Raw genomic sequence first — 23,563 nt, 5'->3', positions numbered from 1 at the left:
TCCATCAACTTCAGACTAAATTATGCAAACGTCGAGTACATCAAATGCAGATAGGGCCCCAATCGGAAACCGTAACGCAAGTCGTCGGAGGCGTTGGTCCAGTTGGACAGCTGCCAGCTGATGAGCATGACATGGCGCCTTTTTGTGTTTCCAATTAGCCATTGTGACTTTCATGTTTCCGCCTGGCCACAGCCAACGCACCGCACCTCAGCACACTTCTGCCTTACTTCAACTGACGCACATGTTTTTCAATATAACCGCATCAGCTGCCGCCCAACTCTTTGCTAATTTATGTATACCTTCCAGGGTCGAACAACGTGAACGCCAGCGGCAGCCAGGAGAACAACTACAGCAATGCACGCGATCTGTCACAGGAGGCGCTCTGGCGCCTCCAACTGGCCGCGGCTCAAAGCCAACAAATCTATGTCGAACAGCGACCACCATCCGCATTCAGCGGCTTGATGGACTATGCCGGCTATCCGCACATAAGCACGGTGACCAGTTCGCTTAGCCAGCAAAGTTTTGGACAGCAGCAGCCAGGGACAAGCCAGCAGCAGCCGCTGGCGCCGCACGAGATGCTGCAGGCGGCGCAACGCTATGGAACGCTGCGCAAGTCCAAGCAACCACCGCTGCCGCCGCAGCGCAAGGATCAACAGCAACAGCAGCAGCAACAACAGCTAGGTGAGTTTTGCCAATTTGGCCTTTTTTCGTATATATAACCCAGAGGCGGAAAGAGTCAAATCGATCGAGTCGATCTTCCGAAACTAGAGACTTGATATTTGAAATATATATTTTTCTTAACCATAAGCAGACTCTGTATTTAGAGTAATTACCAGTCGCGCACACCCGATTAGTGCACTCTTTTCTATCTTGTGTGAACCAGTTGGCACCGCTGGCGAGTGTTGACCGTTTGTCTTTGGGTTTGGGTGCCAGATAAGCAGCTGAGATGAATGGCTCGGAAATCAGTTTGATTGATAATGCAACTAAGTGTGGCAAGTGGCAAGTGGTAGCGAAAGGGAGAGAGAGAGAGAGAGTGCAGGCAAGTGGATTGGGGGGTTGAGGCACACTTATAAATAAAATAGATTTGCATGAAGTTGGTAGCTTGACAGCCACTAGGATGTGTACAATTTGCATCTGTATCCTTTTATGCATGAGCAGCAGGATTCAGACTCAGCTTGCGAGCAAACACTAGAGACACATATACACACACACAGACGCACACACGAAACACACATTTAAGCAGATAAATGCACATAAAATAGTCAGCTCTGGCTCCTGTATCCTGTTAGACTTCTTCCTTTAGCCGAACCTCTCTGTGCAACAAGAACAACAAATCGCTTGCAGCGACAACTATTGCAGCAGCAACGCCTCCTTCCGCCTCAGACTAAACAAACGCTGTTGCCCCTCCCCCATGGAAAGCACTGCTCCGCAGTGGTTCTTAAAGCGCTAACATGAAATAGGAGTACAAAAATGCAAACTGAAAATAAAACAATAAAGTTGCGTAACAACAGATACCCTGTAACCATCTATGAGCTGCTGTCACATAGGGAGTTCATGAGTTCAAATTAATGCAAAAGAATACGAGATATGCAAAAAAAAAAAACAGGAATCCTTAAATCAATAATTATCGATTATATGACAGCGAGAGAAGTGCTGAAAATATAAAATAGTGCTCTGCAACTCTTAGGGCAGACAGACATGACTAAATCGATAACACACTCGGATGCAAAAATTGATCAAAAACAAAAAATAGAAAAAGTCGTCATCATTTGCCTGTTCCGTATATTTCCCCTTAGCAACGGGTACAGGGTATTTGAGAAAAAAGCAAACGCCGATAAAATACGACAAAAAATGCCCAAAAACAAACTGCAACAGCAACAGCAAACGAAAAATGTAAAATGCACGAGCACAAAATATTTTAGAAAATCAAAATCAAACAACGCTGCGAGCTATAAGTGAAGTGAATCACTGAACAGAATGCAACGCCACATGCCCCATAAAAAAAAAAACAGCGGAAGAGAGAGAGGAAAAGTGAGAGAGAGAGCGAGAGAGTCAGCATAGAAAGGGAGTTGCAAGGCACCGGCAGACAGGCTGCCAGGCTGGAGAAAACCGACACAATGGGAAAAGCTGCGTGAAAAAACGGGTGAAAATCATTTGTTGTGTTCGCTAGCGGCTATTTCCATACTTACGACTCGATTTACGCTGATGATTCGTTTAGTTAGCACAGTCATCATTCACTTTTTATTATCAAGCAGCAGGTGAAGTATATAAATTTGTGAGTGTTTTATAGAAATAAGTTAAAGATTTTCAAGTTAGCTTGAGTAAGGTTCGATTGTTAGGTTAGGGCAAGGCACATGAGAAATGCAGCTGGTTATGTTGTGCTTTAAGCTGATTTAAAGCATACAGAAGCTTTCGGAGCTGTTTTTAAGAAGCGAGCTCATGTTGGGTTAGGTTGCAATTGGTTAAACTGAGCTTAAAGCGATAAAATGGATTGCCAACTTGTTTTTAGGAAGAAAGCCTTGCTTAGGCTAATCGACCGAAGAGAAATGCAACTAGTTAAATTGAGCTTCAAGCATTAAAATGGATTAATAACATATGCCACGAAAGCTCTACTTAGCTTTCAAAACTGTCTATATAAGCTCAAGTCCCATGAGAAATGCAACTGGTTGAACTGAGCTTTAAACCCTAACCGGGATTGATATTGAGTTCTCAAAGCTCACCTGACCTCTTAAAGCTATTTTAAAGAAGTGGCTTAGAGTTAACGTACTCACATCTTCCCGTATATGTAATGTGTAATACATCTTTGCTCTACGTAAATTTTGAGCTCAACTTCCTGCAGCTCACGCAATGCTTTGTATAATTAATTAATATTCATAGAAAATCCTTGGGCTTTCAGACAGATTCTTATTCGGTAAATATTTCAATTATCATAAACAAATTTTTGGCAACCATTTAAGGTAACTAACCACAATAGCTTACAAATTTGTTGAAACTCTTACACAAACGAGCTTTAAAAGTGCCGCAATAATTTTTGGTTTTTACCATTGCACGCCGCAGCTCCGCACGCTATGCAACTCCCTGAACAACAAAAAGAGTGTAAAAAGCATTTTGATTGGGTTGATTATGTATGCTAACAAAAATACAAAGCTGGCTGATATCCGATACCCTGTAAAAAAAAAAAAAAAAAACAATTTTAAAACATATATAAAATGCAGCAGTAGATTCATAGAACTTCGAGCTTAAAAGCTCTAGAAATCTGAAATTTGGTATGTGGGTTCTTTTAAAATAAACTTAGATAGATTTAGCAAATATGATAGAAGTTCTGTAGAAGACCCATCGAACTCAGAGACTAAAAGAGCTAGAGATTTAAAATTTTGTATGTGGGTTCACATGTCGGTATAGTTTAGCTCTTCCATATCCAGATTTAAATCAATATATCATGTCTAGGCACAGGCTACCTCTGAGTCATGTTTCCTGCTGGCAAATTTTGAGGTTTTTTTAAACTCCGCCACTAAATGCCGCTTCAATTAGTTAGACAAAGGAGGCGGCAACGGGAGCAAAAGCAGCTGCTGTGGAGCTGTGGCTCAATTGTTTTGCTGCTGTTGCTGCTGCTGCTGCCGTTGTTGGCCATTCATATTTACCATGCTCGTGCATTATGAACTGCTTCTAATCCGCTTAGCTGCCGTCGCCGCAGCAGTTGCAAAAGCATTTCAATTAAAACAAAGCAGTCAAAGTCGGAGAGCAGCTCCTGCTGATGCTACTGCAGCAGCGGCGGCCACAGACTGCGACCCATTTTGTTGATTTTCTTTTTTTGGCCACAAACAACAAAACGAAATCGAAACGGGCAAAAGCATTGCGGCAATACGAACAAGAAAAAAATATATATGTGTATGTCCGTTCGCTTCTTGGGTGCAATAAGAAAGCAAAGCTCAAACAGAAGGCAGCCAAACTCGAGAAATGAAAGAAACTTGAAATGATTGGCTCCGGCCGTCGAATCCTGGATGAAGAGGCGCCAAGTCGCTGGCAATTCAAATACTTGTCTGCCTTTTGCCTAACGCTACAGGAGAGTAACAACAGGGGCAGTGAGCGGCGTCAAGAGAGAGCTGGAAGTTTGCCGGACTGGCTACCGAAAATGCCCTTTGACTAAATATTGCATACCTTTGGAAGTTCTTTCCTTAAGGAGCATACCCTCATTCTATTGTACAGCAAATAAAAGCCATATAACATAATGCTATTATAACATCTTCTGATATATGGAGGTGAAGCAGAAAGTGAATATTTTAAAGCTCGTTGCTTATATATTTTTCTTAACTGAATTTCATGCTTATTTTTCAACAATTGTCAAGCTATTGGCAACAGTGAAAACTGTTTCTTAAATAAATTTTTTGATATTTTTTTTGGGTACTCTAAGAAATTTGACGTACAGGTTCCTAAGTTGAATTACATTTAAATATTTTAAGCTTTAGACAAATTACAAAAAATGTTTATTTTATTTGAAAATGTGAATCAGCTAAACCTTTGAATTTTAAAGCTTCTGCTTCAAATTATAGTTTCGCTAACCTTGCTGAATTATTCAGGTACAGCCTTCAAATAAGTGCATTTATTTATTTAACTTCGACTCAGAGGAGGAGCATCTCTTGGTCGAATACAGCCTGCTGCACTATTCATGCTATGCAGTTTATTTTGCTCACTTGTATTTTCTTCGCTTTTTTTGTGCTTATGCTTTTAGCATTCCAACGACCATGCGCCAACAATAACCAGAAAGAACCTCAAATAACAACAGCAACAAAAGTAAGAACAACAATAAAAGTAAACTTGAGTCGCAAGTGGAACTCGACAATCTGAGTTGCAAGTAGAAAAGTTGTTAGTCGGTGCGCATCATTTGGCGAAGCTTGGCGAAAATATTTCGCCATTGTTTGATGCAATTTGTTTGCCAGTCTGCTGGAGGAGAGGTCTGAGGAAGCTGCTCTATTGGCGCTGGAAAGTATGCAATGCTTTTGAACTCTCGATCTGTGCAATTCAATTGCCGCATTTGCGGCTGTTCATGACGGCCAGGAGATGGGCTGGTTGGAGGGTTGGGCGTCGCATACAGAACAATCAGAGGCAAATGCAATGCCAAACATTTAGCATCTCTCACTTCCGCTCTTTCCCTCTCTCTTCGCTCTCGCTCTCCATTTTCTGTATATTCGCCTTTGTTAGAGCGCATTCCGCGTTTCGCTTTGGTAAGAATCTTGTCTAGCTTTTCTTAAAGTTTACTTCACGCAATTTATGCTTTTATTTCTTATAAACATTTTGGATTTTTAGAATAAGAAGGAAAAAATTAAATGAAAATTTTAGAGAATTTCAAGATTATCTATGTACTCAGCTATAAAAACGGTTGTTCAGCTTTGCTTGGCAAATATATATTTCATTATGCTTCAATTCGTCCCAGTTCAGTTCAGCATTTCTTCCATTTTGCGTACATGTAATGGATTTTCCTAATCCAGTTAACAAAGTATTCAATAATGTTTGTGTTAAAGCTTTAATACTGACCTTAAGGCCAATTAAACGAAAGTTGATTCGAATACAATCTGAAGCACTTCACTAAAAAATTTTGAAAGGAACCATTTAAAATAAGCTTAAGGTTTAAGAAACTGAGAAGTTTCAGGGTTTTTGCATAATTCTCAGACAATTCGATATAGTTGAAAATATACCATATATATACAAAATGGAATATTTTCCAGTTGTGTAGGAGGTATATCTTAGTCGAGCGCATTAGGCCAAAAACTTTGAATCAATTTTAGGAATACAAAATAACAATTCGAAGCATATTAACCGCATCAATTTCCCAGCTAACTACAAGAGGCAATAGCAGCCACACAATGCAGAGCCGCACAACAGATCATTAAACATACAAGAGGGCAATAAATACACACACAGGCACACACAGACACACACACTCTCTCTCTCTCTCATGACATAAGATATGCACATATAAAGAGCTACGCAGAGAGGTTGCCATTATTTATGCCTAGCAGGCAACAACTTTTGACAAATTTTTTGGCAAAACATTTTGCGTAATAAATTTATTTTAATTACAACGCCAAAAGGGGGCGCCTTTTATGCGTGTGTATGTGTGTGAGTTTTTGAGGGCGTGGCACGCTGCCGCTGCCGCTGTATTCCGTAATGAATGCGCTTCAATTAAATGAAATATTCATAGGCATAAATACGAAAGAGCGAGACAGCTGCGAGCTCAGCCCAATGGCAGGCACAGGTCCCTCCAAACAGCCGCTGCTGCCTGAGGAAGCCTGCGAAATACCTGCGGCCAAGCATGTTTTATGTGCCAGCAGCTAGCCACCGTTGCGGTACGGGAGCACGTTAGCCGACAACACACCTAATACTGAAAAAAAAAACACCCAAGTGAGAATATTGGACAAAAAACTGAAACACTCTTCTTCCAAAACGAGTTTTTGGTTTCTAGTTGTGGGAGATACGTAGGAAAGTGCTTCGAAATCTATTTTTATATTATATGTCTTTCAATGATTCATATTGTTTTTATTGTAAGTATTGTTATTATTATTTTAATTATTACTATAGCAATCATTATCATTATCATTATCATTATCATTATCATTATCATTATCATTATCATTATCATTATCATTATCATTATCATTATCATTATCATTATCATTATCATTATCATTATCATTATCATTATCATTATCATTATCATTATCATTATCATTATCATTATCATTATCATTATCATTATCATTATCATTATCATTATCATTATCATTATCATTATCATTATCATTATCATTATCATTATCATTATCATTATCATTATCATTATCATTATCATTATCATTATCATTATCATTATCATTATCATTATCATTATCATTATCATTATCATTATCATTATCATTATCATTATCATTATCATTATCATTATCATTATCATTATCATTATCATTATAATTATCATTATCATTATCATTATCATTATCACTATCATTATCATTATCATTATCATTATCATTATCATTATCATTATCATTATCATTTTCATTTTCATTTTCATTATCATTATCATTATCATTATCATTATCATGTTCATTATCATTATCATTATCAAAATAAAATAAGCCGTCATAGTTGTATTCCTACCGTTCGCTAGAACATATTACACGCAATATTTAAAATGTTATCAAATTTTGTTTAAAATAAGCTCCATATTTATTTGCTCTTTCATAAAGCCTTATTTCATAGCTTTCACAACGTTTGCCCCAAATGTGCCCCATGCAAATAGAGTGACATAGCTATGCAACCCAATGTGGGTCACTGTAACGAAACTAAACCCAAATTGGAAGCCATCAGCAGCCCATTGGAGCTCCTGTTTGGAGCTTGTTAATTATGGCAGAGCTAACTGCGCGCTATCCGTTGGCTGGCAGCCGGGGAACTGTGCGAGCCGGACAACGGTTCTATACATCATTCAAGCAATTTACCAATTTCGCTTTGTGTGTGCATGTCTGTGTGCGTGTGTTGCTGTTGACTGACCGCTCATAAAATGTTTATTAGGTAATGAAACATAACAACAAGCGCTGCACACACATAAATTTCAAACGAGCCCTTTGCACTTTGAGCCCTGTTTGGGGTCAGTCGCATTGTTTGCACTGCGCTTCACAAAAACAAAATTGAAATTGTTAATTGAGTTTTTAAAGCGCAATTTTTTTTTCGGTTGGAACAATAAATCACGTTTCAAATAGAAACAAATCGATTGCATTGGCCTTTCAATTATCAGCAAGCCGAGAAGAGCATGCTATTTTTTTTTTTTAAATATTTTTCAATTGTTTCGTTAGTTTTTTATTTAGTGTTCTATTAGCGATTTTATTCATTTCATTTTAATTATGTTTTAAAATTTTGTCTGCCAAAAATGTATAAAATAAAACAGATAGTAAAAGGGAAAAATTAGTTAAATGAACGATAATAGCTAGTGTTGGTAAATATATTAAATATACTGTGAATATATAAAATGAAAACACTTAAATTTTGAAAGAATAATTTTTTTTATTCAAGATTTAATCAAACGGTTGAATTCTTCTCGGATTGTTATTATATTATGATAAAGTGTTCTCAATTGAAGATATCTTGAAATACCGAAAAAGGAACTCAGCTGGGCTCAGAGATGTCGTTTTATTTAAGCAACACATAGTTGAATACCCTCTTACCGATATATACCAATATACCCAATACCGACAATATACATAAAGGACTGATCAATCGGCAAAAGTCAAAATCCGTTGCTAAACGCATTTGGCAAACAAGTTCACGAAGCGTAGATAAATTTTCGATACTTGCGCATAAAAGTATGCTAGCATTTTTTTTAACATTGTGCGCGGCCATTGGCGCAACCGCATGCGATGATTTGAGCTTCCACTTGACTTGAAATGCAGTAAGTGCGGCGGTAGGGGGTGGCGAATTCTAGGTGGGCGGGTTGGGCGTGGCAACTGTCAGGTTGTGAAGTATGCGTGGCAAATGCAGAAAATGTATTTATGCAAAAGTTGCAATTGTCAGCGCTGGTGCAAAGTGCAAAAGTGTTGCGCGAAATCAGCGGGTTGCAGACACACACAAATACAGTTACACACACACACACACGTAAGCAAATACAATACACGTACACAAACACGTCACGTTCATGCGTAGCTGTTCGTGATATTATTTCAATCAAAGTACGATTTTTACATAAATAAAAAAGAAAAGCCTAACAAAAGCGAATCTTCAGTTACTTTGAGCAAAGTAAACTAAAACTTAAAACTAAAAAAATTTACTTATACATACAAAACGCATATAGCTTAAGTCCAAATAAAAAACCCAAATATTGTGTTTCAATCAATTTTAATGCAATTGTTTTTCTATATAACTTCCATATACTGCCAAAATCCGTGCAGCACTTATTCCTTTTCCCTTTGCTGTTGAGCTTTTAGAATTTAACAATATTTTCGTTTCAAACTTTCAAACCAGCTTTTTACCATTCACAATGTAAAGTTGCAAGGCAAATCTTATGCTAAGCTTTCAAAAGAATTTAAATGAAATAAAAAACTCAACGCATAAACCCAAAAACCAACGCATTCTCACGAAGAGCACAAAACTTGACAAGACTTGACTTTTCAAATATTCAAACACAGACACACACACACACACACACACACAAATACACACACATTCATACACACAGGAACCCATTCAAAACACTCACACACTTATACAGAGCGAGTTGTAGCTGGGAGAAGAGCTCAGAGCTCACCTGAGCTGAGTGTTTTGGCATTTGAATTGAGTTTTGCATTCCAGAACTGTCGCCGCGTGTTGATTATGTTTCGCTGCTTTTGTCACATAATACAGATAGATAGATATTTGGATGATATATTGAATGCAATGCTCGCTCGACTCGTACTGCATTCATGCCCGATACGCGCTGATTGAACGCAAATGCATTTAGAGCGGCAATCCATTCAAATATATACAATAAATAAAAATTTTTATATATTTATTTTCATATACTTTATATTTGTATATACTCAAGTATTTATATTCAAATCGCGTGCTTAGCCGGCGCATTCAAAAACTTGCTGACCTATTTGCATTTGGAATAGGGTTACGCACATCTGTACGCACACTCACACATGTGTATACCCTGTACCATGGGGAGAGTGTTAGGGGAGTAGTCGCCAAAGTTGATAAACTCTATGCTGTCCTTGTATACTCTAGACTAATTCATTTTGAATAGCAAATTGTATATAAACTATTTAATATTTAAAGGTTATGGTTTAGGTTTAGAACTCTTTCGACAGGGTATTACTTAGCTGTGCAGTGCGAGCTTCTACTTTAACACTTATTTAACGCCTAAATTAAGCAAATTAATAGCGTTGCCACGTTAGCTGTGCGCATGAATTTAAAGCGTATTTTAATAGAGTTTTTAATTAATTTAAATTTTGGCATTTTAACATTATTTATTAGTGAGCTTAACTAGCGCTAAACTCTATCGATTTCCCCTTTCCTCTTGCTCTATCTCATTGCAGCGGACATTATACAGGATTTAGCAAATTAAACTAATTGCCAGTTAAGAGACATAGCAACAACAACAACAACCAATTGCAACCAGAAAATATGAAAATAAAATGAATATAAAAAAACGATTTAAAATTAACAACACGTTTTGACATTAGCATTAAGTAAGTAAAATTAGCGGAAACACGTTAAATTCAACACAATTTAGTCGTTTAAGTGGCACTTCTTCTATCCAAAAAAAAAATACTTAAACAAAAAGCGATCAATTTAAAGCAAATTTCGACCAAGAAGTAAAGCAAAATCCAAAACCTTAGATTAAGCACTGTACTAAGCACAGCTACAGGCATTTAGTGTGTATTATTTATATAAAAAATACCGTAAAGATAATATATTTAAAAATACCATGAAATAACTAAGCACTTTAGTTAAATTCGTAACTGTACCATACACACAGTGTTAAGTAACATGCAAAAAATTAAGTATACGACATATATGTCTTTTCAGGAGGCATTTATTCGTTTTCTTAAAAATTGTTTAAAGAATTCAAAATTACGTTTAAGAGAATTTAATATATATATATATATTGGCTGAGCCTGCGCATATATTCTGGCAGTCTTATAGGCAACTTCTGAAAGTAGAGCGAGAAGACACAATTTTTTTTTATACGAAAAACTCTTTTTAATAAATAAGCTAAGTTTAATGCTAATATTCATTTTATTCGACAATATCCACGATTTTTTATCTACAATAATTTCTTCTTTTTTTCTGTTTCTATAAGATTCGTTTTTTTAAACTGCTACAAATAATTTTGTATAGTTTTAAAGCTAGCTCAGATTTAATTGATTCTGTTTAAAATTTCATATAGCTTCCACAGAAAAATGGGTCGAAAGTTGCCCTTTTAGAGGAACCTTTATTATATTAATTATACTGATTTCAGTTCTGCCTACAACATCATTTTAAAAGAACATGTATTATGTATTTATGAAATAAAACTCAGGCTTGGTCAAAACTAACCCACATCACGTTACAAACTTTAACCCATTAAAATCGGTGTGATATCCATGCAAGGGTATTTAATATTTGCAATAAGCCATTGGGCATCGTATTGAATTATGATCATTATCAGTATAAATATAAACATGAACTTATTAATTATAAAATGTGGCCATATTGGGGCTGTGCATTGGCTGCATATTGAAAGGGCGACAAATGCAAATGGCCAGAAAATTTGGGTTTAAAATCATTGTAAAACCAAAAGCCAAACACAAAAGCCACCTTTGAGGTTACAATTGCGCGAAAATCCAAACAAAAATTGTGCGACCGACATGGAAAATTTAGCAAAAATTAAATAAACAGTTATTGCAGCCACACATGCACACGTACACACACACAGACAAAATAAACACATATGCAGACTGCAACAAAATAGCATTTTAATTGCATTGACAACAATATATGCCACAAAAAACTGGTTCAATCACGGCATATCGCAGCTCAAATACCCTTAGAAAAATTTAATTAAGTTTTACTTAAGGTCGCATTTAAGCAAGAGCTGAAGAAATACTTTAAAAGCTGCCTAATAACAAAATTAGAATAATTTTCTACTCATAATGTGTTCTTCCGAAAACTTCTCGTTTAATATAAAGAGGCTTTTCAAATTTTCAAGTTTTTTGCACAGCCGAAATTAATTTAAGAGAATGAATTTCATGCACAACCAAAGCTTTTGATAGAACTTCTTGAAATTTATCGAGTCGCAAGTAAAGTCAAAAGCAAAGATTTTCATAAAACATAAAATGAAGACAATTATCATTGAGCATAAGAGGCTAAAGCTTAAAAGCAAAGCTGTTCATAGATTATTTGTAATTTATCGATAAAATAAGCTTCTGCGGATTTTGTTCAGTTTTATACGCCGGAACTTTTACCAAGTTAGTCCATGCACTTTAAAATGCCACCTCATAACATGTTTCCTAGATAAGAGCTTCAAGTAGAGCCGAAAGGAAAACTGTTCATAGAACTTCTGGTAACTCATCGATAAGACAACCGATAGCCGATAACCGATATGATTGAGCTTTAGGCGCTAGAACTTTTCATATAACTTCTTGTAATGTTCCATAGCTTAGGCGATAGCAGTTAGTGTTGAGCCTGAGGCTAGCCATGTTAATCGATAAATGTATTTCTATTCGATTCATGGACTCTGAAATATAGGGTATGAAACTATCGAAACTATTGAAACAGGCAAAGGCCACTCATTAGCCCGTGTTTTTATGCCGACCAAATTGAAAGCGTGCAAAGTGTGAGGTGACGATGGTTGGTTTTTATTGACAAGAGAACAATGCTGGATAAAATGATCAACAACTAATTGCGCTGCTAATTTCAATTGTTGCATTGTCGTCGCTTACAATCACGAAAATTGTAATTACAAATTACAATTGAGTGCCCGTTTTCGCAAATTAGATTGTGCAAATGTTGTAAATTAATTTCAGACCCAAATGCGTTGACAAAATCAAAGCGCAAATTTCAATTTATTTACCGCATTCTTCAGACTAATTGGCAAATTGCAAATATAACAAATATATAGGTCATCACAACAAGCCATTGCCAGAGTCCAAACTAAGTTTGTTTAATATTTAAAACTGCCAAGAAAACGAAAAAGAATAACTAGCTGAATAGCTGAAAATAACAGGCTTCAACTAAATATGCAATTTTTATTAACATTATTATTATTTTTATTTTTTTTTTTGGGTGGGGGGAACTCGAAAACAAACCGCAAATATGAAAATGAAAATAACAAAATCTTTTGACAAGCCTGAAAACAGCAGGCATAAACCAAAACAAGTAAAAATAAAATTTAAATGTTAAGCTTCTCCGAAAATGCCAGAAACAAATTATAATTTTCTGAAAAACTAAGTGCAACAGATAACAAAATATATATATAAATATATATATATATATATAAGATAACCACAGATAACCACATGCGTAAGCTGAGGCAAATAAATGCTTTTAATGCCATTAAATTTATGCGAAATACCTAAAAAAATGTGTAAACTATTTGTTGCACTAGCTCAAATTCGAAGCGGGGCCAAAGTATTTGCTTTTTATTCCCCACCAAATTTTTGTTTATTTTTCGGAAAATTAGAAAGTTCTACAAAACAAAACAAGTCTATATATTTTAACGTTGACTAGCGGAACTTAAACTTCTATCCTGTAAATCTTCTTTGAGACTATAATTTATTTGATATTCATTTATTCTATGCTCAGCTCTAAAAACTTTAATTTAGATCTCTTAAGCCCTAACCAATTAAAAATATTGTTTTTTCTCTTGCCAAACGCACCTTGTATACTCCATAGTCAAGGGCCCCCCTTCCCCCTCATAAAGCCCACCTCTATGCAAGCTAATCTTTTGCACGCATTGTTATAAACAAATTTTTTAAGCGCACTTTTCCATTCACTCAGCCAAAAGGGAAATACAATTTTCATTTCGTGTTCATGGCAACAAAATGGATTGTAAAAACACAAACTAAATAGAGAACTTCTTTTTTTCGGCACTGTTCGCATCAGTAATAGACGAGAAAAAAAAAGATGTGCTATATAAATGGTAAACTATTAAAAACTATGTGCAAAATATAAACTGAGAATGCGTTTGGTGCAAAAGTTGATCCAATTTGCTTTTGGCATATAAAAGAGAAACAAATATATAGGAAGGCATAAAAACCATTTAAATTCCACCAAAGCATAATTGAGGCATTTATTTTGATATCTAACAGCTAAATAAAATACTCAAGCGAGTAAAAATAGATAAAATGGATGAAAATAGAGTAGTAGAAATACCCTGTGCCCAGCTCGGAACTAAACTAAGCTATGCATAATGTGTTTTTCAGAATTTTAGTTCAAATAGTTAAGGCTATATAAATATATATACCAAAGAGAGTATATAAAACGAATTTCCTGGCTCTAACCCTTGGATCTTTAAGTTTAGATACGAACGGTGATGAATGCGGCATATTCATCGATCAGTTCATTATACACTCCCTTAGAATTCTAATGGGTACAGGGTATGCTCACAGAAAAGAAAAAAGAACTAGTCTAGTCTTAGATTTCTCATAATATATTAAACATAGCTAAATAATTGCAGTTAATTATAAATGATTTAAACAGTATTTTAAAATATTTATGCATAGCATGCATAAAAAAGAAAAGCATCTAAAATATTTATGCAATTCAACAAAATACAGAGAAAAACATTTGATTTAGTAAATTATTGTAAGCGCTTTGTGTACATAAAATATTGACATAATTACTAAAAATAAATTAAACCTATTGTAGTATGTGCAAAATATATACAATATCTAATTGATTAATTCATGTAAATACACACAAATGAAAAACGCCAATTAAAACACACAAGACGGGAAAAATGTAGTGTAATAAACGATTTAAGATCTAAGAGATGAGAGATAAAAAAAAAATACTTAAAAGAAAAAGATACTTATACAATTTATTTTTTATTTTTATAGCTTTGCTTGAATTTATGTGAATTGTTCTGCAATTCCATTCAAGATTGGCAATAAATTATTTTATTATTATTATTATTTATTGCAATTAAAATCGAATAACTACGCAAATGCATTGCAACTTTCCGATTTATATATCTTATTTTTATTAAATGCTGATTTTTATGATCTCTCTCTTTTTTAATTCTTTTTCATTTGTGTATATTTTTACGTTATTTATGGCAATTAAAATAGTACTAGTAATTGGAATTAGGCACACAGATCATACTTTTTATATTTTATTTATATATTATTTATTAAATTATTATATATTACTTTATATTATTGATCGCAATTGAAATGTTATAAGTAAATTGTTTGGTTTTTCTACTTTATTTTTACTTTATGATTTATATTTAATTTATTTAAAATTTATTTTACAATTCGTTTTGAGTATATTTAATTATGTTATTTCGTTCGTGACACGGCTCCACTCAAAAATTTAATGAATTACCCTATTATTCGAGTTTTAAATATCACTCGCGTCGTACTATTTATAAGAAATCAAATCTATGTGTTAGCTGTAAGTTAAATATAAAAACAAATGAAGAATTAAAACTTCAGAAATGAAATCAAAAATAGTCCAATAACAAGAGCAGTGTAAGTAGTTCTTTAAGCAACGATTTGATATCTAAATCGTTTTTTATTTAATTGTCTCACTCGTTGTCTCACTCTCTCTCGCTCTCTCTCTCTCTCTCTCTCTCTCTCTCTGTCTGTAAACTATAAAAATCGGTCCCAAATTGTCTAATATGAATCAATATATATTAAACACATATATTATAGCAACAAACATATGCATAACTAATATATATATATACGATTTGTGTAGATGTTGGTCGCCAGGCGTTCCAAGCATTTTACTTGAACTACAATTTTAACTATAACTTAGCTGGTAAATACTATACATACATATATATATATACATATAAATATGATATTAAATGAATATAATATATTATTGAATAAACCCGAATGTAAAACTCTATAGCATTGCCTTGTGTTTGTTTCTCTAGAACTGGGCAGTCGCCTCTGTTTTTGGGTTTATACACAACAAATCACATTACAGAAACAGAAACTACAACAACAATTATACATTTATATATACTTATATATATATATATATATACATGATATATATAGACATATATATATACCACAAAAATGGGAAGTAAGAAATGGAGCTTCTTCTCGGAAATGGCCGCGATTTGGCTGCTGCTACTGATCTATGTGATATTGAGGCAAGTGAATCGAGTCCTAAACAAAGTAATTCTGCGCAGAGCAGCGGCAGCTAAGCGATTGGCATACGAAACAACAAGCACATATGGCACGGCTCCGGTGTATGGCAGTACGGCATATGGCACAACAACAAGCATACTGACAACGTCCACAACAACAACAACAACAACAACAGCAACAACCAAACAACGAAGAAGAAGCAAACGAAGTCGCGCCGCCGCCGCCGCTGAGGCCATTTTGCAGGTAAATTGAAAAAATGTTGCAATTGTTTTGCAGGCACAATTAAAATCAAAGCAAAAAAAAAGGTAAAATGGCCGCCTTTTTATGCGACTCTGGCAGCACTGCCAGCTGAGCGTGTGTGAGCGTGTGTGATCGTGTGTATGTGTGTGTGTGTGTGTGTGTGTGCGCGCGCTGGCGAACCGCAAATGGTGACATTGCGCAAATAAAAAACAATTTACGATAAACATCAAATTTCCACAAATTACCTTATATTTTACGTGAGTTGCGAAACAGATTGTAAACCACACGCAGACACAAGCACACACACACACATACACCCGCACACACACTACAGTTGTCACAAAAAAATACCGCACAACAACAATAATAGCAGCAGGAACAGCAGCAGCAAAAAAAAGAAACCGCGACGCGCTGATTTTACAGCACGTTGAGCATTCGCCTCGTTGGCCATTGTTTGTGCAGCACTCAGGTGGGGTTTGTGCGGGTGGGCGGGGGAGGCGGAGGCGGTGGCCGCGCTTGTCAGCAGCGTAGGAGGCCAGGCGTTTGGTACTTTAAACGTGGCAGACACGCCTACACTTAAATTTCGAAATTTGCAATTATTTTTATTGCTTGCCATTTTCGCTGGCTGTTTGCGCTGTGGCTTTGCCTTTTGCCCAGCACTTCAGCTAAATGGTAACAGTCTGTGCGAGGGTTGGGGCATGTGATGGGTGCGCCAAGGGGTGGGGTCGCCACATTGTTGTGCCCATCATAAATATGCACGACACACGTAAATGTGCTTCTGTTCAGCAGTGTGTGAGTGGGTGCGTGTGTGTGTGTGTGGCTGTCAGATGCCCTTGTACCCAGCATCGCGAACAAACATTCGGCCGCGCTTCTTCTTTCCCCTAACGCCAGTCTGGGGAAAATTAATTTATTTTCCAATAACTTGTATGCTTATTCTGCGATCGTTGTCATGTTTTTAGGGCCTAAAGATGACATTTAACCATGTTTATTTATATAGACTGTATATAAAGAATATATAAAATGTAATACATATAAAATAGTAATAATAATATATAATATATATATTATATTGTTTTACATTATATTATGTCTTTGTCCCTCTCTCTGCGCCGTCTTTCCCTCTCCCCCTATCATTTTGCCCTACCCATCATGGCTGCGAAATTGCTCTGTCATTGTGTATGTCAGCCTGTGAAGGTTTCAGTTTCTATTGCTGTTTAAGGCTAAGATGTTGCTGGGAAACCTCACATAGAGCTCACAAAGGACCTTCACAGAATTGTGTCTGAAAGGCCGAGCCAGCCTTTGAATAGGGATTGCTGAAAATCCTGGAAACTAGCTTTGAAGATAAATGTGCGTATATTAGATGTTTAGTTTAGACATCTTATGAGCAGGAATTTGGCCAAAACCGTCTTCAGGCAACATCTACTGTTCCCATCGTTCGTAATAACATGCTTCTTTCCCACAATAAGCCAGAAATCCCAACAGCCTACACAAGTGTCTGCGTGTTCTGATAAAGAAAAAGTGAACTTTCAATCAAATTAAATTATTTGACATTTTGCGTTCTCTTTTTAGCTGTTGCAAAAGGTCATCAGTAAGTTTTTCCAGTGTGGCCAAGAAACCAAATATAGATATGAATAATTATTAAAAAGAAAACATTTATTTGTAGAAAAGAAAAGAAATATTTGTAGAAAAGTGTTTTTCTCTCAGTGCACTAACAATGCAATTTCCCGACTCACATATCTCGACAAGGTGCTCTAAATTCTAGGAAATGTGGCCTTGTCCGTTTTCCAGCCGTAATTGACATTCAGAGTGGGCGCTGTTGGGTGGGTCAAGTAGAGGACTATTAGCTATCTCATTGTTTTTGTCACTGGCCAGTTCAATGATCCCAATGAGTCCTAGTCTCCTGTCTGTAGCTGCCACATGGCCAGCGGGCAAATAATTAGGCGCGTCTCTGGCTTAAGCCCACTGAAGCGACTTGCCAGGCAATTCAAGTTAACGCAGACAACAACAGCAAAAAAGTGATAAGTAGCCGTAAAGTAGGCAACAAACAAGTGGCCGGCAGCAGTCGCCTAGCAGAGAGAGCAAGAGGGCGAGAGAGCGTGAGAGAGAGGGAGAGAGTGAGCAGCACCTACGTGCAGGCCAAGGCATTGACTGCGGCTCTGTGCCTTCAATGTAATTAGAGAGCATTAGGATTAGGCTTACAAATTCCGACCAATAACAAACGCAAACTGAAAGCCAACTAGCCATAGGCCAGAGGGAGATGCCCAATCTGGTCTATTTGTGGCATAGAACCGAGTTCTGGCACGAAAACTTTTCACAAATAAATCAACTTTATGGTGCGTAACAGCAGTGGGCGGCGGTGTCAAAGGGAGGGGAATCAAGTCCATAACGACAGCATTTAACTTGGGAGCACTGTCAATGGCCCGCGGCTAGATGAAATACGCACAGGTAGCGAACAAGTCTGTTCGCATACTTTGAATTAAATATGCTGTAGATACGGATACAGACACAGATACAGATACACTTATAGACTTAGATTAAGACACAGATATAGATACAGATAGAGATACAGATAGAGATACAGATATAGACACGGATATAGATACGGAGATGGCACGGATTTAAACACGAATGCAGATACAGACCTATAGATACAGATATATATGTAGATAGAAATGACAGAGGAATAGACAGAGATATAGACAGATATAGATACAGATACAGATACAGACATCGGTAGCACAAAAATGAATTTTAAGCTTGACGAAGGGTATTATGAATGATAATTGAGTATCACAAGCAATTCCATTCGATAGCACTATCGATAAAGAAACTCAAGAGCGCAGCTCGAAGTTTAAATGAATATTTTAAAATTGATGCAATTTCTTCATCGAGTATTAAACGGCTCGTTCAGTTAGGGTATGCAATCTCGGTTCTTAATCTCTTTTTTCCATTTGCTGCTGATTTTTTGATTGAGTCTGGCTTTTATTTGGTTTTGTATTATCTATTGTTTTTGGCAATAATCTCGAGGCTATGGCCAAATGTGAGTAATACAAGCAAAACAATATTCAACAAATTTCAATTCACGCCGCGTCTGAGTGAATATAAATTTTAATAAAATGACAATAATGAATTTTGTTTATAATTGTGAGAAATTTAAGGCAGCGTGAAATATTAAGAAGATAATCCGATTTATAAACATGAAATATAAACGAACTGAAAATACTGCGGAAATAAATTCATAAATGCATATATATTTTATCATTTATATATTTATTTAGCTGGCTCGAGGTTGCCTTAAACATTATTTATCATTTATTTATAATATAATAATTTAATATATATAGATACAAAAACATTTTCAGAAATTCCTCCAATATAATCATTTATTTTACTACATTTTTTAACTATTGGATTTATTATTCTATTCACTTAAAGTCTAACTTAAGCATAAGCCATATTATACCCAGCTTTTCCAATGTCAGTTTCTTAAGGCAGTTTCCCCAAGGCATTTTAAGTAAAAGCTCTTTTACGTATGATATTCCATTTTTCCTTCTCCATTATATCGATGCACTTCCTCCTTCTTTGAATCACGCTCAATTCTGTTGATTTCAAACAATAGCTATCCAAAATTAAAGATATATTGTTATCATCCAATGCTGTACCAATGAGTGCAATTAGAAAAGGCACTCTAAACATGCGCCAACCGCTGCCCCAGTTTCTGTGCCGCCCATTCCCATCATTCTATTCTTGTTTATCTCGGTTTCTTCTCGGATTTTGCTGTTGCCATTGACAACATTAATTGATGAGGCGTCAGCGTCAGATGCGAATTTGCATGCACTTTTCCAAGCACACGGACGCAAGATGAAATTCCTCAACAATCCAATCCAGCTACGCCAAAAACCATTCGTCACACGCCCCCTCAGCCCCCTCAGCGAATTGGCAATTGGCAAATGGCGAACGGCGACGCGACAAAACCTCAGAATCTAATTTGGCCCAAACCACCAAAGCAATTAAAGTTGCCAAACGGACAACGGTGTGAACCACTCAAAGAGTGTGAGTGTGAGGCACAGTAAATACACTTGAAAATTGCACACGAAAATTTACCTTTGATTTGCGAGTGTTTTTGCATTCGCTCAATTTGCCGCCATGCGACGCATTTTAATTAATTTGCACCCAACAACAACTAAAAATTCGTTACTTTTTTTAATAAATTTTCAACAATTTTTGCGAGCCTGCATACAAATTGCAATGCATGTGACCAGATAATTTGCAGGCTCTCTACCTTCTACCCCCCACCCGCCACCTCCTCCCACTCTCCTCCAACCAAGCCCCGTTGCTGCCGCTGGCATATTGGGGCTAACATGTGGCTGCAATGCCGCAGAGAGCCCAACCACAGCCATAATTTAAAACAATTTAAAATTGCCAGCAATCGCGAGCTCTTCGTTTCGTTCAGTTTGCGTTTTTCATTTCCATATTTTTTTTTTTTTTGTTTTCTTTTGTGTATTTTTGACTTTTGCGTGTTGAGCGCCCCAAAGCAGGCAATACAATTGTTTCGTTAGGTTTATTCGATTTTCGTATGCCCTCTAATGTTCAGTTGGGTCTATTCACTGTTCGTATACCCTACAGCTTGAGACGAAAAATGCTACCTTCCGGCTTCCAGTATATTAAATAAAATTTCTCGCTAGGTCTTTTCAATTTTCGTATACCCCATGTATTAGATTTGTTACCTGTATCCCTCGCATACTAAACAGATTTTTGTTAATTAATTTTTTAATTTTATTTCATTGTAAGTTTCTTGTATCTGCATAGATATGTTAGCTCTTATTCTTATTCTAATTAGAGAAACATTATGTCGGAACATAACTATTTTTATTCTTATATTTTCTGCATTATGATAGTTGAAGTCATTTTAGATAACATGACTAAAATTGCTAAGTATAAATAATGCAAATATATAAACTAATTCTAATCAATATCGGATTGCTTGTTCCCTTATATGGAAAGATTTCAGTTTTGTATTTCTGAAAGGGTATTAAATCTTCACAGCTATGCGCATACTCTATGCGTATATTTTCTGTTATTTTTTATTTGCCGCTGCACGCCATTGTAAGTCAACTTTGTATGGGGGCGGTTCCACGCCCAGTTTAAAGCGCTCTAAGCATCGTCACAACGTTGGCCGTCAGCTGTCCCAAGTCTCTGGAGCCCGTTCTGCTCGCATCAACTAGCCCGTTGTTTGTTTTAACGATATTAACCGCGCGGATAGTCAGCCATTGGTCACGCCCATAACGCCCAATGTGATAAAACTAGAGAGCTAGAAAACTAGCAATGAGCACGTGCTACAATTCAATCAAAAATGAATCTTTGCATCAGGCGTCCTTCAATCCGTGTGTAATCAGTAGGTCAGTCAATCTGTCAGTCAGTTTTTCTATCACTACATCAGTTTGTCAGTCAGTCAATAGGTCAATCAGTCAATCACTTAATCAGTCAATTAGTTAATCGGTTTCTTATTTAGTCGGACAACTATTCAGTTAGTCGGTCAGTATGTCAAGCAACTATTTACTCGGACGGTCAATTAGTCAGGCAGTCGATCAATCATTCATGCGGTCAGTTATTCAGTCAGTCAGTTGATCAGTCAAACAGTTATTCAAACAGTAAGTCAGTCTATTAGTCAGACAATCAAAGAGTCAACTAATTTGACAACCATCATCATTCAGTCAATCGTTCAATCAATCACCCATCTGATGGCAATCAGTGTCTCAGTAAGTCGATCAGTTTGCCAGTCAGTCAGTCCCCAAATCAGTTAGCGAACAGTTAGTGAGTCAGTCAGAAATTCAGCTAGAAAAGTATCGAGCATCTAAGAGTTCGTGCGATAGTTAAGAAAGAAACGCTCACGCTGTCATCAATACATAGCCCAATGGCCGCTGGGCAGCTGAAGCGCCATCTGTTGGCTGCACGCCGAGGCGCGAGTCGCTGTTGTCGTTGTAGACGTTGTTGTTGCCGATGTTGCTGCTGTTGTTGTTGTTGTTGTTGTTGTTGTCGTCATTGTCGCTTTGCACATTGCATTTTATTGACCATAACTGACTTTGTCATTGTATATCCCAAGTGCAACGGGATAGACGAAGGCGACGGCAAAGAAGCAGGGTGGCCTGGTGCATACGATGCTCCAGCAGCTGTTTGCCATGTTTCCCGTTGTTGCAGCGTGTTGCTGTTGTTGTTGTTAGTGTTTCTGTCGGGCAGCTCGTCTCATTGCTCATACGCCGCGTGGCAGTCAATGGCAACGCGTTTTCCGCGTTGTCATCAGCAGCAGCAACAGCAACAGCAGCATTTATTTGCTGCGCCCGCAGGAGTTGCAGACTCGTGTGCAACATTGTTGTTTCTTATACCCTGTATCCATTGAAAACAGATAAAAAGGGGTATACGAAGATGGCAGACATAAATGCAACTGCCAGCAAAATGGCAGCTCTATTAACAGAATATCATAGGTTATGCTGAACAAATTTATTTTCAAATTTTCGATAACCTTGTCCTGAAATCTATAATTATCGATACATGTCCATAAATATCGATTTTCATAGTTTAATCACAGATAAGAAATGTATATATCTCTTAAGAAATTCTCTTGTTTTAAGGAACAAAATTTGAAGATAAAACTACATCAATTAATACAGGGACATATTCCTATGATATCTTAAGTAAAAGCAGAATTTGTTTTGCTTCTAGAATCCGAACCCTCTACTATATGCATCCCTTAAGAATATATTCTCTTACTCTTTTGGAACCAATTGGTCACTCCTCCCAAATGAAAATAAATATATATGTATTTACATATTAATGGTAATTTTGCTAATTCTTGATTGCAATCTGCAAGCAGTAAAAGTCTTAAAATAATCGGAAAACAGAGGCATAACTTATTATAAAATTAATTTTGTATTGTAATTTTGTAATTAATTGAGAGCGTCCTGTGGGTGGCTTTGTGTGGTCTGCACATTATTTTCTTGTGAGAGCTCCTGTCTGGCTGCAGAGTATCTGCTAGTCGGACACATTCGACTAGAGCTGCCTTAGTGGTATTTGTTGCACCTGTGTGTTCTTTTCCCGTCGCTCTTGTTGTTGCTGTCGTGCTTAGCAGCTTTAGCTGCCTGTTGTTGGCATTAAACTTTGTGTGTGCTGCTGCTGTTGCAGCTTTGATGATTTTGTTAACTTGGCTGACGGTTTATCGTGCGTCTTGCAATTTGTCAAACAATGTGTCGAGAGTGCTCGGTGTCTCCCCAGAGAAAGAGAGAGCCCCCGTTCAGCAGACGCTGCAGCTGCCTGGTTGTTGCACATTAATTAAATGACTTTCAACTTTTGTGGATTTTGCATGCATTTTGCATTAGTCAAATTAGTATGAAAACCTCCAGCCGCTTGGCTAATTAAGGCACTTGCCAGTTGCCACCTCGCGCCTCTAATGAGGCACGCATCACTCGTAAGCGGCTTTGCTACGT

The 23,563-nt window shown here is 36.7% G+C and overlaps 2 protein-coding genes and 1 long non-coding RNA gene across 8 annotated transcripts in view; all 3 read left to right on the top strand.

The window, feature by feature from the left end:
* The window catches only part of fred (friend of echinoid), a 130,778-nt gene extending 116,052 nt beyond the window's left edge, over window positions 1-14,726 (top strand). For 4 of the 6 annotated variants that reach the window (XM_070209301.1, XM_070209300.1, XM_032438189.2 and 1 more), the window contains exons 9-10: window positions 307-681; window positions 10,065-14,720. In XM_070209301.1, coding sequence (XP_070065402.1) covers window positions 307-681; window positions 10,065-10,093 — 404 coding nt within the window. In that variant the 3' untranslated portion in view covers window positions 10,094-14,720. Of the gene's footprint in view, window positions 1-306; window positions 682-10,064 lie in introns of all 6 variants that reach the window. The other 2 variants (XM_032438190.2, XM_032438191.2) reach the window with 2 other exon arrangements.
* On the top strand, window positions 4,458-6,510 carry LOC116651566 (uncharacterized). Its single transcript, XR_004304576.2, has 3 exons — window positions 4,458-4,577; window positions 4,730-5,222; window positions 5,305-6,510. It is a non-coding gene; the product is annotated as an uncharacterized lncRNA (long non-coding RNA).
* A 988-nt stretch (window positions 14,727-15,714) lies between the features above and the next one.
* capu (formin protein cappuccino) overlaps window positions 15,715-23,563 on the top strand; it is a 35,848-nt gene continuing 27,999 nt past the window's right edge. Inside the window, exon 1 of the mRNA XM_002051883.4 lies at window positions 15,715-16,085. Coding sequence (XP_002051919.3) covers window positions 15,768-16,085 — 318 coding nt within the window. The 5' untranslated portion in view covers window positions 15,715-15,767. The remainder of the gene's footprint in view (window positions 16,086-23,563) is intronic.

This window comes from Drosophila virilis, chromosome 4 (genome assembly GCF_030788295.1).
Source record: "Drosophila virilis strain 15010-1051.87 chromosome 4, Dvir_AGI_RSII-ME, whole genome shotgun sequence".
NCBI lineage: Eukaryota > Metazoa > Arthropoda > Insecta > Diptera > Drosophilidae > Drosophila > Drosophila virilis.
The sequence above is the reverse complement of the archived record's forward strand: the minus strand, read 5'-3'. Positions and strand labels throughout refer to the sequence as shown.